This window comes from Gavia stellata, chromosome 4 (assembly GCF_030936135.1).
Source record: "Gavia stellata isolate bGavSte3 chromosome 4, bGavSte3.hap2, whole genome shotgun sequence".
In the NCBI taxonomy this organism is placed as follows: Eukaryota; Metazoa; Chordata; class Aves; order Gaviiformes; family Gaviidae; genus Gavia; species Gavia stellata.
In genome coordinates, this window is record NC_082597.1 from 18,198,666 (window position 1) to 18,218,032 (window position 19,367).

The 19,367-nt window shown below is 35.0% G+C and overlaps 1 protein-coding gene across 4 annotated transcripts in view; it reads left to right on the top strand.

Annotated features, from left to right (window-relative positions):
* The window catches only part of TBC1D22A (TBC1 domain family member 22A), a 188,721-nt gene extending 169,712 nt beyond the window's left edge, over window positions 1–19,009 (top strand). For all 4 annotated transcript variants that reach the window (XM_059816198.1, XM_059816199.1, XM_059816200.1 and 1 more), the window contains one exon: window positions 15,731–19,009. In XM_059816198.1, coding sequence (XP_059672181.1) covers window positions 15,731–15,859 — 129 coding nt within the window. In that variant the 3' untranslated portion in view covers window positions 15,860–19,009. The remainder of the gene's footprint in view (window positions 1–15,730) is intronic.
* Window positions 19,010–19,367: the final 358 nt, after the last annotated feature.

The following is a 19,367-nucleotide window of genomic DNA, read 5'->3' on the forward strand; positions in this document are numbered from 1 at the left end:
ATGTGAGCTCCCAGAATGATGCTGTGGCACATGGGAGTAATTGGATCCTTAAAGTAATGAACATAAGAGTTTGTTTTGCCTTTTGGTGAGGTTTTTTTTGGTACTATTGCATCCAGTTCTGATGTCTGAAGTCAAAGACATAGAGAGGGCTCAGAGAGGATGACTGAAGTGCTTAAAATAATTAATTTGTCAAAAAGAAAACCAATAGGTGAATTGTTTAATATATGAGAAATTTGAAAGGAAAAAAAATGAAAACACTAACATAATAAGTAATGAATTTCTGCAGCTTTTAAGGATTTCAAATCAATATTTTTCCTGAAAGAAAAAAAAAGGGGTTAGGTTTAGTTCCTATTATCTACACCAGAGGTCAGACCAAGATAAGTAGTGATCTTTCCTAGCTTTAACGTCTATGACTCTAGGAATCAGCCCAAAATTTGTGTTGTGTGTCTGACAAATACTACTCCCACTGTCATATATGGTTGCTATCGTGTATAGATACAGAAAACTTCTGAAGTTCTTACAGTTGTTGAAACAATTAGACAATGAATTGGCCTTAGAGTACAGTTTTGAAATGGCAGTCATAATTTCTAAAACATGTATAATGTTTTTGCCTTCACACAATTACCTATTAAACATTTTGATATCTAGTAATTTTTAGTTATCCTTACCGACAAAGAAGCACACAGTGTTAGAACCACATTGCTGTCATAAAAGATCAGTCTGAAATTGTGGAACTCTGTAAAGCCTAGTTGCAGAGAAAAAGCACTATTTTGTTTAAAAGGGTTCAACAGTAGTTGAGTAATCATAGCTTTTTTTTTTTTTTTTTTATTTTTGTTATCATGTCCAATAACTTAATTGAACTCTAGAAACAAGTTAATTTTGTTCTGCCAGTAAGTTGTGTCCTTCCATATCTTGGAAGCCTATATGAAGTAACAGGAAATATATGTATGTTTTCTGCTCAGAGCTTTGCAGCTCTAAGGATGCTGAGACCAAACTCCATACCGGTCCAGCAATGCATTTTGCAGGCTGGGAGGAACACCTTTGCAAACTCTGGGTCCCCTTTCATCTGCACGTGTTGTCAAGAGTTCTGTTCAGTCTGACTCCTGCTAAAGGAAGGGAAGGATGTGATGCAGGGTGTGTATAATCTGGAGGGATTTCCTGTAAGCCTTGCTTTATCACTTGTATTTTACAGAGATGCTGTTACTATCCAAGTTTTAAATCAAATCTTCCACACAATGAAAATCTGATTTTATTGTCCTGTAAGTTTCCAGAAAAAGCACTTTCTGATTACTAGAAGGTATTTTTCTCTCATCAACCAATGTTTTTATTTATTTCCAGTAAATACCACAAAGGGATCTTTGTGTTTTCTCCATTTCAATATAAAAAGGATTTTCTTGAACAAAGAAAAAACCCTTGTTCTTCCTGAGCAATTTAAGTGACCTGCTAAACTAAATACACTGGCAGGCCTTCCATTTAGTTAGTAATTCACAGCTGTCACTGGAGACATCTTTCTACAAAGAAAACTGTTTTCTTTCCATGTTTATTTTTTGAGCAGAAACTGCTGCATAACAATGTCAATTATTGGCCTTATCAGTGTGTAACCCTGGAGAAGACTAAAATCGCAGGAGCCTGTACACTTCACTACCAAACTCAATCAAAACTACTGATAAGAGAACAAAGAGAAACTAAAAGCTTTTGGAGTATGAGCTGAATAATAGGATGAAGTGACATATGCCTTTCTTTTAGACAAGCAGATGGAGGAGGATTAATTTTCTTTCTTTCAATCATCTGTTCTCTCCGATGGTTTTCTAAATGTATGTAGATTTTGCTGTCTTACAACAAAATTGTCTCATTGCAATTGCAAGACAGTAGAAATAACAAGAATTAAAATGCCCATTGCTTTGTCATCTACTGGTAAACAAATTGGATTTAAAATTCTTCCAGAAATGCCATTATAGCAGGTTTACTATTGCCATCGTAGCCTCCCAGTTAGCTCTTTCAGCTGCCATAATGAGTGAGATCTTTACACGGGACAACTCGTTTGCTCTCTGTAGTGTTTTTTGCATTAGACATCCCGTCCCGTCCCATCCCATCCCAGTAAGAGTTCCCATTTATCCCATCCTAATTCTTTTTCTGCACGGTAGCATTTGCTTGCTGTTAGCTGAGTGAATAGCAGTGGTTGCATTCACCAAAGCTTTGTGTTAATTTTTTTTCATCACAATTCTTACACATGTGCTTAGTTTCAGGTGCTGATCTGCATAGATCAGCAGGTTAAACAGGGACATCTGAAAACATTAATAGCTGTTGTTCTCTACCATGTCCTTTCTTAAAGGTTGCCACCCCTGAGAAAAGATGACAGAGCATAGCATGGAGCTGCCTCTGAATTGCCAGCTCACAGGCAAGCCTATTAAAGCAAGCCAAAATTGCCGCCAGTAATATACCTCTGAAAGTTATATTTCATGTAGCTGATGTCTTCATTCTCTTCTATGAGAAAAGGCCACATCTTCGAAGCTGTGCTATAGTTTCCTGTCTTGGAGATTATTGTGATAAATACAGGAATTCCTCCTCTCATCTGCCTGCTAAGGAACAGATGAGAGATGTAGTCACTGTGGGCAAACCAGCCCATCAAACACTTGTATTATACCACATAATGCACCACTGAAGTATTTTTCCATTAGAAATGTTATTACAGTTTTGACCAAACCCTTAAACACGTTTTGGTCATGCTCATTTATTTAAACAAAAGGGTATTTTATTCACAAGGTACGGTTTTATAAAAGAAGTAATGTCAAAAGCCCAGTTCTCTAAAGAAAATCAATTTGGGTATAATGTTTTCCTTAAAACCTATTTGATTTGTGTGTGGTTTTGAGTCTTTAGATAATTACTTCAGACAGATTTTTCAAGGCTTTTCTCTGAATCTGTGAAGGCCACAAGACCACAGACTTTTTCTTAATGTAATTTGAATTTTTACAAAACCACATGGACATGAGAAACCTACACCTGGGAGAAATACTGCACACTATTATTAATATTTACTTCATGTAATACTAGCATCTGTCACATGCTAAAATGATTGTTATGAAATCAGCATTTCTCTCTCCATATTGATTTTCCATGTTTTTACTAAGATTTGTCCTTAAATAGTGGAAAACTGAGGATTTTGACTTGCTTAATCTTTGATGATTTGTCTGGTGCTGCTTTGCAATTGTCAGATTGCTCCACTGCCAAACCGCTCTGTTGGGTATTGATACCATGATAGGGGGACACTGCTTTCAACGTGCAGATTTTTGTGAAGTTTTAGAATGTAAACTTGATTATTTCCTTACATGAATGGACTAGAATTACCAAGAAGAAGTACTCATGGCCTAAGCACTTTTAGGACTTTAATCTTGGAAATCTTAAAAATCAGCAGTCAGAAAAGATTAACCCAGCCCATTGTCACCCACTGTTCTGGAAAAACGTTCATTTCTTCTCTCACGTTTGTGTCTGGAGGCTGTTCCTTGTAGCTAAGCAAAGAATAAGTCCTGCATTCAGCTGTTGGTTTGCAAGCTCATATTTTCCATGAAAGTTGAGGAGTTCATCATCTTATATAGAAATTTGATCTGAAATTCTGGTTGGCCAAAGCCGAAGTAGATTTCTGTTTTTATGGGTGTAGCGATATGTAAGAAAGGCATGTAAATATTATCTAAGTAAAATGTGTTAGTATTTTAACTGTGTTCGAATCCTAGGGCCTTAGGATATTTGTAGGTACCTTAGGGCTTTAATGTACTCCATTAAGAATTAGTATTTTTCCATAAACCCAGTAATAAACTCTTTGTCTATATGCTTTTGAAAAATTGCATATCCCTGGGATTTGCATGAGAATTATGTGTTTGGTTTTTATGTATAACAACAACAACAGTAGACTGAGAAATTAAGAACTTGCCCTAGCAGAGAGTATTAAGAGAATGTGGCTTATTTAACCTTGTAAAACAAAGCTTGAGAGGGAGTATGATTAACTTCAGGAACGCATTTGGATCGCTTTGTAATGGGGGTAAAGATTTAAGTCATAATGTAATTTTGGTGAAAGATCAAAAGGATATAAATTGTTCTGCTTTGATTTATAAATCATTAGATAAAGTGAAGCACCTTCTATGTAAAATGTTAGGAGGTAAAGAGCAGTATATATTTTCTGACAAAGCTTGATAAATTTATGTCATTGTGTAATATAGTGAGATCAATCCTGGTTTGAATTTCTTGTCCCCAAACAGAGGTTGAAAGATGTCTTGAGCACAGTTGTTAATCGTGTTTCTTGCATACTGTTTTAGAATATTTTTATTCTTTAGCTTATAATGTACAGTTGAATTATATTGTGTTAATTTGAATTAATGCTTCAGTCTTATTGTCTGTGGAAGCACTTTTGGAATTTCTCTCCAGCTGATGAGTTGTTTCTTCTAAGAGGTACAAAGGAAATGCATTTTCATATATTTGTCTCATAAGGCATCAAGGAATCAACAGAGATTTGGGGGGGATGTTGTTGTTTTTTGTACATTGGATGATCCCTGTCTTGTGCTCTTATGCCTGCATGCTTTGCTCACCAAGGAAGCTTAAACAATTTCTTGATGTGAACAGTGGTGTTCTCAAAGTTGAAGGGATTTTTGGATTAGTTGTTACTGATTTTGTAAGGCTTCTCCAGTTAATTCGGAAATTTTCAGTTATCAGATTCCCTGCCAATGTAGAGGCATAGGACTTTGGGCAGATTATTAATCTGTCCTTTCCTTTAACTATGATATCTTCATGAAGGTGGTTTGGTTCTTCTCTTCCACCGCCAAGTCATTGGTTCTCTCTATTAATGTCCTTAAGTCTGCCAGAGGTGCACAGATGTTTTGGATTTTGACATGGCAAGTGTGGAACTATTATTTATTATTCAGAACAAACCACCTATATTTGGCTTCATGTGGTGTGGGTGATTGAACAACATAATGGAAATTGCCTCTTTCAGTCCTATATCCCTAGGATACTGCAATATTCCATTTTAATTATGTTTATGAATTTTTTTTAGTTCTAAAAAATGCTAGTTTAAGTAGCCACCTCATTATGACGTATTTATTGTCATTTATGTCTCACTACTACTTAAGTTATATATACAGGCAATTTTGCATCAGCAATCCTTAATATATGTATTCTCTTAAAATAAGATGAGATTTTACTCAGAACAATTTACAGCGTGAAATACCTTTTTATCAAAACATACTGATTGCTTTAAGTCTGAAATATATAAAATTTTGATACACTCTTCTCCCTGTGGTTCATTATATTCAATTGGTATTTTATTATTTTCTTTCTTCTTTTTTGCTGAGCTTTTAGCTATTCATACCAGTGTTAAAATTTAAGTCATTGTAGAGGGGGGAATATGTGTGAATTTGAGCTGTGCAAACTGTTCCACTTAAAATGCATTGCCAAATTATGGTCAGGAAAACCAAACCAAGAAGTGTGGGTAGCATATGGACTTTATGGAGAGGCAGAATTGTAAATTTTCTGGTGGAATCTGCTGTACAAATATTTTGATCTTGCTTGACTACAGGAAAAAAAATAGAATGTAGTAACTTACTCACTGGCAATTCATTTCAGAAATGAAATTCTGCCGTAATTGCTGCAACCTTGATTGGTACAGCAGGTCCTATGTTTGCATGGAGTTTGTTTTTTTGTTTTTTTTTTTTAATAGAATGACTTCTGATCTTCGTGACTTTTTATAGTCTGGATATATTTGCACCTCTTTTCCTGTATTTGCTGTTTTTTGCATGGAGCTAGTGACAAGTGATATACTTGGGCTTTTATTTATTTATTTATTTGCTATGTTTTCTATTTTGGTGCATAAGAAGTACACATATCTCCAAATACCAGCAATATAGCAATATCTCATAAAACAATATGGCAAAAAGTATAATCAGAGTGGTTCAGGACCATTCTGCTCTGTGCTGTAGCAATTGGAGTACTGAGAAATCTTCCTGGATATTTCCTGGGATATTCAATTTTCATATGAAATGGAAGTTCTGTCTTCTCTAGGTCAAAAGTAAGGAAGAACCCAAGACTGTTTTTGTTTGACTAGCTGATTTAAGTATGAATTTACATCAGGGTTTGAGTAAGATGACTTCCTCTTCTTTCTTGAGTATTGAATATTCTGTATCAGTACCTTAACTTCTTCTATTTCACATGCATGTAATTTTGAAGCATTTTGAGACAGTTCAGAATAAAAAGGTATTACAAAAATAAGATGTTTGTTTATGGAGTTGAACATCTTTAAGTTCTGTGGCAATGCTTACTTTGTTTTTAAGTCTATGTCCTTAACTTTGTATTATAAACTTGTAGGTAATAATATATAGATAGTAAGTTTTATTAAGAAAAATACCTAACAAGCAAATTTGTTTCCTGTTTTAAGATTTAGGGATGGGGATTACTTGTGGGTTTGTTTTTTGTTTTCATTTGAGACAAGGGCGTAAAGCTACCTCCAATATTAGCTAAGAGGTAGTCCTTTAATGAACTTTTTTATCATATTAATTTCTATATTTTCATACCCGTGTAAATGAAGATGTAAATCTTCTCTTCAGCTAGGTGAGCACAACTTCTCTGACATAGTTCTTTAGAACCACATATTTTATGATTAGCAATTAAGGTTGCTAATGACTTGCCTAAGAGATCCATACTGGATGAAACAGGACTTTAATTGCTGTTTTAGTGGTTTTAATATGCTGAGTCCAGGAATCTTTTTCAGTAGTCATGAAAAGAAAAACATGAAAGAGAAATGATAAGACCATCAACTTTTCGTAAGCTTTCTTTTTCAGAATATTAAGGTGTGTTCCTATGGAGGTCTTATTAGGAATATGAAATTAATTATAAGAATAGCATAGTTCTGTGTGTTTTCAGAAGATTAACGCGAGATTGCTCAGTTGAAATAAAGGATAAAAAAGTGTGTATTTGAATCAAAGAATATATATATTATATAATTGAATCAAAGAATAAATAAAAAAGTACTTGTTGAGAATCACTATGCACTTGAGTTGCTGAATGTAAGCTGACAGAGGAGGAATTAACTTTTAACCTATTTAGATTTTTTTTTCAAAGTATCCATTTTAAGATGCAACAAGTCTAGTTAGAACTCTGAATAACCTTTTTTTCTGTAGCTAGTTTCATACTGTTTCGAGTTCTGTATGCTGTGGTTTGTTGCTTAAGATGTCATGGTGTATGAAAGAAAGGTCAAAATTAAGATAAATAGGAATGATTGTTTAATAGGCAATTCTTTGGAAAGAATTAATAACCCTTTCAAGAAATTCTAGATGCATAATTTAGGTAACGTGCAATGAAGAAATGTACAAGAAAAAATCAAATTTAGCATTGAATTTACGAAGTTGAATGTTCACTATTTCAGCAAATATTGGGAGAGGAGTTTGGTTTTTTCCTCTGAACTGTCACGAGACGGGATGTGAACTTTCACATTCAAGGTGGGAGTTCTTGAGTGACCACTGATTTATGACTTGCCAAGAATGTATCTCTCCTAAATCCTTCAGACTGTGCCCAGTGCAGGCTTAAATGCTCCTACTACTTAGCGTTGATAAACCAGTGTTTTCCCATCTTCTGCTTCTCAAAGTTTAGGTTCACCTATAATCTTTGAAATTATGAGAACAAGGAGGGCACTATTGCATTCAGTATCCAAACCAGACTGTGTTGTGCTATCTCAGCCGTCACTGCCTACACTGCATGTGCACTGTGGCATGCAGCTTTCCATGCTCAGGAAGCGGTACCACTGAAGGATCCAGGTCCGATTACGCCTCTTATCCTGTATCTGCAGCAAATATTTCTTAAGCTGCCGTAGGTGACCTATTCCTACTATCTCTTTAATATTAGATTTTGAAATCTTAGTTTTCTCAATTCCAGCTGTGCCCAATAGGAAAGAAATGTTTTTTGACTCTGAGACACAGGTAATTAATAAGATGCACAGCACTCCAGAAATACGGCTCAACTCCATGTAGCATGTTAGGACAGCTGGAGAAATAAGAAGTGGCAGCAGTGTAGGGAATATTGCTGAGTGCATTGAAAGAGGCAAGACAATACTGAAGAAAGAAAAGAGAACTTGTCTCAGAGCTAGAGCCCTACTTATTTGGCTCATTACATATCAACAGCGAGGGGCAGTGAGAAGGGAAAAGTAGCTCTAAGGCATCTGAACAAGGTCAGCTGGGCTCTGCAGTGTGTGCTGGACCTGTGCTTTCATGTTACCAGCCAGTGTGTTTGTTACTACTTTGATAGCAGGCTGAAGGGGAAGGATTTGGACTGAGCTTGGCTGAGTCCCAAAGCAGCAGGTATCCTTCATGCTAAGTATCTGGGAAGAGGATTAGAGGTTAGCATTGCACACAGCACATTACCAGCCTGGCCACTGCAGCTGTTACAGGGTCTCAGCCAGGCAGTAGCTCTGGCACATCTGTCTGTCTGCTTCGCTGTGCAGCGCAGGGGAGGGACCGAGTCCACAGACAGGATGCCCGCTTGGTACTAGCCATCCATGCCGCCCTTTCTGTTACACTGATCCCAAATATGAGCAAGCGAAAAAGAACGTTTTTAAGGAAATAGGAATTAAATCATTCCTATATTAAGTATTTCTTTTGTCTGTATAGTGGTTACATCCGGCTGGAAAAAAAATTTTGAATCATTGTCCAGTTCTGGCTATCTCTGGCACCACATTATACAATTTCCCATAAAATCATAAAAACATTTAGAATTCTTTGAATGTATGCATAAGGTTGATTTCTGTTTTCTATTATCTGAAAAAATAAATAGGCTTTTTTTCTGGCAATAATTGTTTTCCTCCTTAACTTGTCTCAATAATTCCTCTAAATAAATTTTAGTAGTATTGCACTTCATTAGTTCTTTAAAAGTAAGTGCTATGTTCTAATTTCAAGTGCAAAATTTGAAAGTACAAAAAACTCTCATAAAGAAGCCGTTCAGTCAAATTGCTAGCATGAATTTTGCAGTGTTTTCCATGTGTGCATAATGTCTAACAGATACAGCTCTTTTTCAAAATATAGCTGTTAGCAGTTCCTTATTAAATAATGAAACATTATATATAAAGTTAATTTACCTTTCATTTAGTTATATGCAGTCCTAAACTATAATATTGAAAAGTTCATAATCATAAAATATGTTAAGATTGCAGGTTCTGCCTATCAGTACAAAATAGAGCTGTGGTAGACCAGAAGTACTCAGACCATAATTACATTGCAGTTAGCAGCAGGAACGATTAACAACTCTCGTAGAAAAAGACTGTATTTTAGGATTGCCTTTATTTGTTAAATTAATAGACCAGTTCTCAGTTTTGACATTAAAAACTAACTCTGTTAATTTCCTCAGTATGTTCAAGTTTGATTTTAACTTTAGTTATTTCCATTTTTATATCAGCTAGAAATAAAAACACAATTCTATTACCGGTTTTTATGTTGTTAAGTTTCTTCTGTTAAAAAAACCCTGAAGTTGAACTTTGTCAATAATTCACACAGACAAAAAAGTCTGAATGGAGTTTTCAAAGTAAATAAATTGGTTTGATTATTACAGAAGAGACCTTTGTGCTCTACTCATTAGAACACCATTTTTGTTTTATTAACTATCAACATGTTATTTGTTCTATAATTGGTTTTGATGTTTCTTCCTTCAAGATCCACGTATGGAGTCAGAGTGGGGGTGACAATAAATGCATTAAAGGGATTATAGTGGACTTGATACTATGAGTGGACTTGTTAATGAACCAGATTTCAAGACATGATAAAATTTGCTTTCTTTTGCTTTTGGGTTTTTTTAAGATTGTTTTGATGGGCTGAGATTTCATTGGGTTACAATCTCAGTGAAATAAAAGAGACTGATGACTTTGTAATAATTATTAAAAATGTGCTTTGTGAAGTTTTATTGGTATTCAGTTTTGATTTGGTTTGTAAGGAACAGATCTTGACCATTTTGATTTTAGAGGAAACTGAGGAATAAGGGCTTCGGAAATCATCTTCTTTTTGAGATACCTGTCTTGTAGTCTGGTATTTTCTTTTAGATATATGTATTGGATCTTGCATGATAAGATTTTTTTCCCCTCAAGAATAGTTTTATATCTGACAACAGGCATTGCTTAACAGGCAGTATTACTCCCAGGTCTTATTGCCGTGGTGTTTAAAACATAGACCTCATACTTTTACTTTTCATGCTTCTAAAGGTACTTTTGGTACCACAGCACTTGCAGCAAGTTTGCCACTGTCTTGTCTTGATTACATGGTGAATAGGATAGTTCTTGAATATGTGTTAATTTACCTAAGGAAAATGACATTTTGAAAGTACATGTACTTTAAAAGGACATTGTATACAGCTGCTCGTAAGTGTTTAAACAAACTTCATGTATTGTAGCATAGTTGAGCATGATACATAAAGTGGTTTAGCATATTTTAGCATATCTTACAAAAACATGTATGTAGAGTATCATTTAAATCCAAATGCAGTAATGGAAATACAATGGGTGAAATTGTATAAAAGAGGTTTTTTGTTTGTTGGGCAACAAAAATGTTGAATTTCAAATGTGCTGAAGAATTATTTCAGAACTGTGGTTTAAATACATCAACATAAATGAGAAATCTCTTACAAAGGTTATTAAATGCTTTATGCTTAGATCTTTTGCCATAGTAAGAAATCAGTTTGGTATATAGATTTTTAATTTATTCATAGTATGACCCAGCAACACTGCTACACCAGCCCCCTATATCCTTTCATTCCAAATAAAAAAATACATCCTTCTACTTGTTAGGAAACGTACCTTTATTGTTTCCTGAAATGGACCGAATGAGTAAATATGTTTAGCAGTTTTTTGTTCTACTTTTGGATTGCTTTTCTAATTAAGCCCACATCCTTTAAAGAAATAAAATACTTGAAAAATTCAGCATGGAAAGGAGGTCCATAGTGCAATCCGCTGCTGAAAGCCAGGCTAGCGTCAGAGCTAGAGCAGCTTGTTCAGGGGCCTGTCCAGGTGAGTTGTGAAAATCCTAACGAATAGATTCGGCTGTCTCCCTGGCAAGCTGCTCAAGCATCTCATTAAGAGGGGCTTTTTTCTTATGACAACTTACCTTCGACTTGTTACTCTTGCCTCTTTGCCCTTCTTTCTTCTTTATAACCGTCACTGTATGTAGTGGAAAACTGCTCTTGGATCCTACCTTAGCCTTCCCTTCTCCCAGCTAAAAAGACCCACAGTTTTCTCACAGTCTCCTGGTATGACATCTACTGCAGCACCCTAACCGTGTTAGCGGCCCTGTGCTAAAATCTTTACACTTTTTCTTGTACTTGTGGGAGGGAGGAGCAAATCTAAGTAGTACCTTGATCCTCCTCTGCTATGGGTAGTGCCTCTTCCCCCTAGCTGTTGCTCCTACACGTGGAGACTGGTAACTTCTGAGAGCAGACTCGGTTAGTGAAGACTGAGGCAAGAAAGGTAGCACTGTAATTTCATTCCCTACAGTGTTAAGGTTTTTACCACTTTGAAAATACTTTAGATTCACTAGTCAGTATCAGTCTTAGACTTTGATGAGCAGTTAAGGAATGAGTCTTTTCCCTTGGTAACGGTGGCAAAATGCCCACTCAAACAGAAATGGACTTTGACGGCCAATGGATTACTCTGCCATTTATTTATATATTCAATTCTGATTAAAATTATTAATAAGTTTGCAATTAATCATAGAAGTGTTAAACTAGTTCTTCACCAGTAGTCCTATTTCAGATTTGAGCTGCACATTAGATTTCATATACTATGGATATTGAAGATGTAGTCTTTGCATGTTCAATGAAGAGTGTAAGGTTGAATGGTTTGAGTTTTCCAGCCTTGAGCCTGGAGCACATGATTTCTCCTGCTGTTGTGCTGTCTCTCCTGGGAGAAAAGTCATGTGTTTTGTCTAGTTCTCTATGGGTCATTTCCAAACAAACCTCTAAAACTGTAAATTTATTTTAGAAAATGTGGTTTGTTCTGTAAGATAATGTGCCTTCAGTGCTTTTGGAAAGGTAAATGTAACAGAATTAATGTGTGTTATTTTACTTCCTTTTTTAATCATTGAGCAGTCAGATGTTTGTAAAAGTGCTATGTAGGAGGTTTTAAGAAAATAAACTATATTTTTGTAATCATTTTCTGATATGCATATCCAGTATGATCACCTTACTGGCAAAACTGAATATATAAGCAGAATTCATTCATCTACAAGAATTATCTGTGTTTCACAAAAGTGTAGCAACATTTTCTAGTTTGAAAAACATGTACAATTGCCACAGAAACAATCAGTGTAGTGGACCAAATGTGTGACGAATGTTTCTAATCTCATGCTGGAACAGTTTAGCTTTCGTTCACTAGCTATTGAATAGCTTAGTGCCTTCTGTACAGGCAGATGTTGGTTGCAACAGGTGATGTCCTACAAAGTACAAGTGCTGAGGTCTGCTAGAAGGCTCGCTGTTCTCCAGTGGCTGGAGGATTGGTTTAGGCCAAATTTATTTGAACAGTAGCCCAAAGGAAAACCAAAACACTGCTCAAGCAATAAGAATCATTTGTACCAGTTTGCACATGAAGTCTGACCCAGCAAAGTCTTGGCACTGCAAACAGTAAAAGAGCTAATTTCACAAAACTCACTGAATTAACTGCGGTGTCTTAGAGCTGGTTGAAAGTTACTTTTGTAAAAGGAAAAAAAAACTTTGATGGAGGTAGGCATTTATCAGCCCTCCACACAACCTTCCTACTCTGCACAGCTAATTTATTAATTACAGTTATCAGCATAACTGTCAAATAAGTAGATAGAAATAAAAAAGTGGGATTTTTGTCAGTTGTATAACACTATTAAAAATGTGCTCTCTCAAGTGTAATAGACAGTCTCACGCTAACTCTGTTGTATTACTACTTATTATTCGTAACTAAATATATAGTACTGCTCAACTTCTATCCTTTCTTGTTTCATCTTACAAGAATCAGTATAGCAAGACCATGAAATAGATGAAGCCAAAATAATTCTCTCACACACAAAAAAAATAATTTCATGTTAATTTTTGCTCCTTGACGTTTCCTGAAATCACAGAATTCTTGCTAAGGGCTCCTATAGCCATTTCCATGAAAGCAGATGCAGAGGAGGCAGAAGGGGGGATGAGGAAAACAAGACCCTTATGAATAAGAATAATTTCACTGTGTACTTATACATGATATTGCAGGATTCTGATTTACAGTGGGATAATGGTTGTGGTTTTAATTGCATTCCTGCTTACTTATTCTTGCTATTTAGAATAAATCTTAACAAACATATTCATGCAAAAGTATACATATGCATGTGCTCACAAATATATGCACATATACAAATGTGCACAAATTGTCTGCCTTTTTTCTGCAAAAATAGAGCACCTCAAAGATACAAGCAGACTTAATAACTGCACTTATTCCTAAGGTTGCCTTGTGACTCCCATCATAAAATTCCACATTCAGTTTGTTGTGATGTAACTCATCCAAAACCTTCCCTTTTGCTGCTTTGCCACAGCTTAAACTTTAAGGAATGTTTTTGTCAAAGCAATTAAAAGCATGACATGGGATCTCCAGGTGATCTTTTGTTTGGAAGGTTTGAAACATGAATTTAATAGTTGGCCTAGGGAGGCTTTTGCATCAGGTTTGAGGATTTGTGGGCTTTTGGGTTACCATTTATTTAAAAAAAATAAACTAACTTGCCAAGTTTGGTCAAATTGTGAGCCTTATAAAGTTGTCATTTGCATGAACTCAGGAGATAATTAGTAGTAGCTGATCTTCCAAAGAGTCCTCTTCTCACAGCTGTCAAGTTTCAGCACACAGATGAGGATTTGAAGCTTTGTGCTGCTGTGGGTCATGGTGGATTTTGGTGCTGTCATCAGAGCTGAACACAAAGGTGCTGTCCCAGTGAGCTCCTTATAACCTCTATTCCTGGGCTTAGGCTGCTTGGAAATGAATTTTACCAAAACCTAATACAAGAGAGAGGAAAAAGTGACCTGTAGAAAAATATTTTGGGACAAGAAACCAGAAAAGAGTGGGAAACCAGGGCCAAGAATTGAGGTGGGAGTTGACTGCAACTGATTGAAATAATGATTTGTTTTATATTTTTTTTACGTATAAACAGAAAAGTAGCTTATCTTTATGTCAGTGTCAGACACTTCTCCCCGGACTATCAGGGAAGAGGAAAACTTCTGAAGTGACTGGGAAGTTTTTGTCAAAAGTCCCAGACTCAGCGATCAACCATGATTTTGAGAATGTATCCAATTATATAACTCCATGCCCTGGAGCACAACAATACTTTGGATAGGCAACAACACAGATAGATATAATGCCCTTTTGACCATTCAGTGATGGGATAGGAAGCAAACATTTTTCAAGTAACTCTTTTGAAGGGTCCTTCAAAGTGCCATCAGTGGGATTTGATCTTGTGCATCACAGTTCAGCATAGAGCTACAGTCCTGGGGTTTTGGCCAGCAGGAGATTGAGCATATTTGCTGATACCACAATAAAACATATGCCCTACAAAAGCAGGAATCTGTATTTTAGGACCTTTTCAAATTAAATTCAAATTATCATTTGAAATTACTTTTATTGATTAATTTTATCTGTATTGCTATATAATTAACGTTGAAAGAAATTGAATTGTTATTTGCTGTACTATATACAAGGCATACCTAGAAAGCAGCAGCAGAAGTCAGATATTCTTAATGTTTGCATGTGAAAAGACTAGGGATGAGAATTTTAGCACTTCTGCAATGTAGTCAGCAACTTTGCTTTATCTGTAGCTGTCTGCCTCTTACCCACCTGATAAAGAGTTTATAAAAACATTTAAGGTATTAAAAATCAAATGAATATTTTATAGCTCCTTAAAGAGGAGGTGTAGGTATTCCTCTTGTTCATACCTAGCATAGGGATATTGAAATGATCTGGGCAACAAATGTAGGTTGAAGATCTTAAATGTGGAAGATACATGTGGAATTTTTAAAGAACTATATGCAAGCCAATATGTGAAAATTTCTAGAGCTTGGTTGGAATTGGCAAGTGTGTAAGATGTATCCAGGTGCTAAAATAATGTAGGAAATACAGCAAATCTAAAAGATGACTGGGTCCTGTGTTAAACCATTTTGGACTTACAGAGCTCAGAATTAAATTTCTAGAAGTTTCTGGTGACTCCAATACCCATGAGCATTGTATCTCAATTACCAGCTATAAAATGCGTATGCTAACACTATTTACCTCTTAGAAGTCTAAGGGAATGGTTCTGATACATTGCGTGTGAGTTCTTGTTTGTCTGAGCACAAGAAGGGGTCTCCATCCATGATCGAGGTCACCAGTAGTGATCTAATCATACAAGGGCAAGTGCAGGTACATAGAATTTACCCATCTTTCATTTGGGCAGTAATGCATTCTTTCACTCACAGTGTATACAGACCGAGTGTGTTATGTCATTTTTCTGAACACTAGAAAATAACCATAGTTCAGCTACAATTAATATCTGGTTTCTGAACTGAAAGGTAGAATAGCAAGTATTTCTATAAAAGTTACAGGAAAATCCCTAAACCTAACGGGATCTCAGGTTTCTTTGGGCTACTGAGATGCTACATGAGTGATTGCTTATAAATAATCATTGCATAAGTACTACATTGCTATTGCACTGGTATTTGAAAAAATATATCTATTTCTTTTTTTTTTCTCTCCATCTAGGAATTGCTGATATTTTTACAAAATTTGCCCACAGTACACTGGGGAAATGAAGAAATCAGTGTACTCCTAGCAGAAGCCTACAGACTGAAGTTTGCATTTGCAGATGCCCCCAATCATTACAAGAAATGAATATAAAGAGCCAGAAATCATTACAACGTGTTCTGCAGTATTATGGCATCTGTTGTTCTGGTTGTGCTTTCAGCTCATTGCTCTTTCATTTGAATTAAGATGACCATTAACATTTTGTTAGAATTTGCAGAGTGAGAACAGAATACCAAAGAAATGGACAAAGCAGGATATCGAGCATTGAATGAATTTAAAAGTGAACTTCTTTGCTCAGCATGAAAAATGAGTTCAGAAGTCTATCACACAAGTCTATCACCCTTCTCTAATTAGGAGCATTGCAGTCTGTCTGATTTATGTCGAGCAATTTTTTGTATATACCGAAGACTTAAAACTACTTATGGAATGATTTTGTCATTACTTCAGTGTCACCTGCCATGACTTCATCAGCCAGTTTTAGTCAGTAAAAGTTACTTACTTTCAGTGGAAAAAAAGAACTTTACATAGTCGTAAAGACCATATGAGACAGCAACGCCTGTGTTTTGAGGTCTGGTTATAACTCAGAAGATGCTGATATTCACACACTGTCTGCTGTTTTTCCATGGAATTAGGTTAGAATACTCCAATAATATAAGAATATAGAAGGTTGCAATGGAAATTGGTGGCATTTTCTAAACATTACTCAGTCTTGCAGGGTGCTGTAGAAGCTTTTTAGCCATACAAAGGAGTTACTTAAAGACGAAGACTCATCTATAACACTAAAATAAATCCCTCTCTATGTATTTTGGAGTAGTTCTAAAATATCGAATGAAAGAGAAGAAGTGGTCTTGTCAAAGTAATTAAACCTTTTCTTTCAAGGCCTTTCAATTTTTCAGCATGAAAGTTCACTTTTAAGAAACGTATTAAGAAGCTTGGTTTACAAAGCAAGATATATTTTTATCTCAGTTGTTGCCTTATTCTCCATTTCTAGCATATTAGAAAAGGAAAATTAATATATCTTTCCAAAGCTTATTTGTTAAATAATTTAATACCTTTTTTCTTGATTATTCAGAGGGAGCGAGAAGGTAGTTCCCAATAACAATAAAAGTAACTATATACTCAGATCACTCTTGTGTCATTAGCAGAATAAAAATCCTCTACGACTTTATAGACTGAAATTAATGTTTCTTCATATAATCATGGGATGCTGAATAATGTCTTAAAACTTGCATAATTTAAGTGCGCTATTTATTTTCAAGAAATCTTTTCAGATAAGCATTCTGAAGTTGCTCTATTGGATGTAAATAACTCATTAATTTGTGCCTATCCTACACATACAGGTTATTAAGGGTGAGAGTTGCAATAAGCAATATACCGGAAGCTCACAATTGTTACTCCTCAGTTCAGTTCTCGAGTTGCACAACGTTGCATGAAAAGTGTAGTGCACTTTTAAGTTTGGGAAATAAAAGATCTTCAAGAGGTTTTCTCTTATGACTTGTATTGGAAGATTATTTTCAAGTTGTTAAAAATACATGGATACATATTTTAAAGAAAGCTTTCTAGATGTGGTAGTTACATTGCTTGTTTTAGGGGCCTTAGTTCTTGACACTGACTTTATAATAATTAGGTGTTTCAGGGTAAATAGAATAAAACACATTTTTACCAACATGTGATTATGAGAGCTGTATTTTAAAATTATATGAAAACTTTGGTAGAAGAGAAAAAACTGAATTAATTCAGAAGCAGGAGTGTTTGGTGACTAGGATGCAGTTCTGTTCCACTGGTGTCAGCTGGGGTTTTCAGTTGCAATGGATACAAGTTCAGGCCTCCTAGATTGCTGCATTTGTGGTTAGAGTGTGTAGTGGATCTGTGTTTCTTAAATGTCCATATACTGTTTTCTGTAACTTCAGTTCATGGTCTAATGTATGAAAAATTATGTTTACGAAGAATGTCATATTGTGCCTAACAGAATATCTACCAGTAACAGAATAAAAGAAACCTGAAATTTATGACCATTTGCTTTAAACTTAGTATCTACAATCATTTGTTAATAGTAAAATGCATATTATTGTAATAAGAGAAGACACACAGCATTAAATGTACAATGTTGTAAGCGTTTTCTATAATTAACTTTTTTCTATTAAGATGTTATTTAAGTAGTTACATGTTACATGGAAAGTTGACCCAAAGTTGTCTGCTGTGTCAGATGCTCCTGCATAACGTTTATGGGACTGGATATATAAAATTTCCTTCATTGGGTCCACATAAGTTGTCTGCCATGTCTTCCAGATTCAACAGGTACCTCTTACTTCCCTTGGAAGAAGGTATTACCATTAGAGGTCACATTTACTGTTGTGTCTGTGTCAGAAGTTGGATGTTGTACTTGAGCACATTGCTTTTTAAGGGTAGTGGGAAGTTTCCTAATATAATAACAATGCTTATTTATGTAGATACAGACTTTTCTGGAAAATACGATATAGATATATAAATAACATTTATATATCTATACAGGTAGGAACAGTTTTCAGTAAATAGAAGGACAACATTTATGTAAAATTTAAAATTTTCAATACTTTAAGATTTACATCAAATACTTCATTTTATTAAAAAAAAACCAAAACACCTTACATTTAACAATTCTACATCTCAGGTAAAATGTCATTCCAAACAAAATATTACATAGAAAAGGAAACAACATTATCATTATTACAACCAGTGTACTTATTTTTTTCAAAATTCAAGATTCTGAATATTATAAAATTCCTTTGTAATATGTATTTTCTTATGAAGGAGGCATCTTGACACATCACTAGTGAAACCAGGCAGTAATTTCCTAGAACTCATGTGAAATATTGAAATTGTAGTGTCTTAAAATGTGTGTCAAAGAATTTCTGTAATAAAAATTTAAACAAAACTGTATAATATAAAAAGATTTATGACTACAGTATTTGAAAAATGTAAATAATAAACAAATTAGTTAACTATGTAAATACAGTACATGGAGTAGGATAGAAATGTAATTTGAAATCTTATGTAACTCTGTAATATGTTATAAAAAATCAGTTTCATTATTTTTTGGCTCAGTTCCTTATGGAAAGGCCCATTAATTTGTTTTTAACTTCAGAACTACAGAACAGAAGTATCTGAAGTTCCATTGTATGCTTCTGACAAATATTAACACTGAGGCACTGGTTAAAACTATAAAACTGATGAAAGATGAGGAAATAAATGCATATTTATGAAGTGCTATATGGAGTGGAAAGCTTTTTTGTTGTTTTCGTCAAGCACATTGCATACTACATCAAAGCATGTTTTCAGTGTGTTTATGTTTTATGGTCTCAAAACCCTGTATCACAAGAGCAAATGCAGTAGCAAAACCTCTGTTCTCAGTTACATCTCTGCAACTCTCTGCCCTTGTATCTTGTAGATTTTGCAAGTTAGTAAGACAGCCAACTTGCAAAGGTATGTCTCTGCATATCACAGAATCACAGAATCACTACGGTTGGAAAAGACCTGTAAGATCATCAAGTCCAACCTGGGGAAAAAAAAAAAAAAACACCACACAAAAAAAAAAAAAAAAAAAAAAAAACAAAAA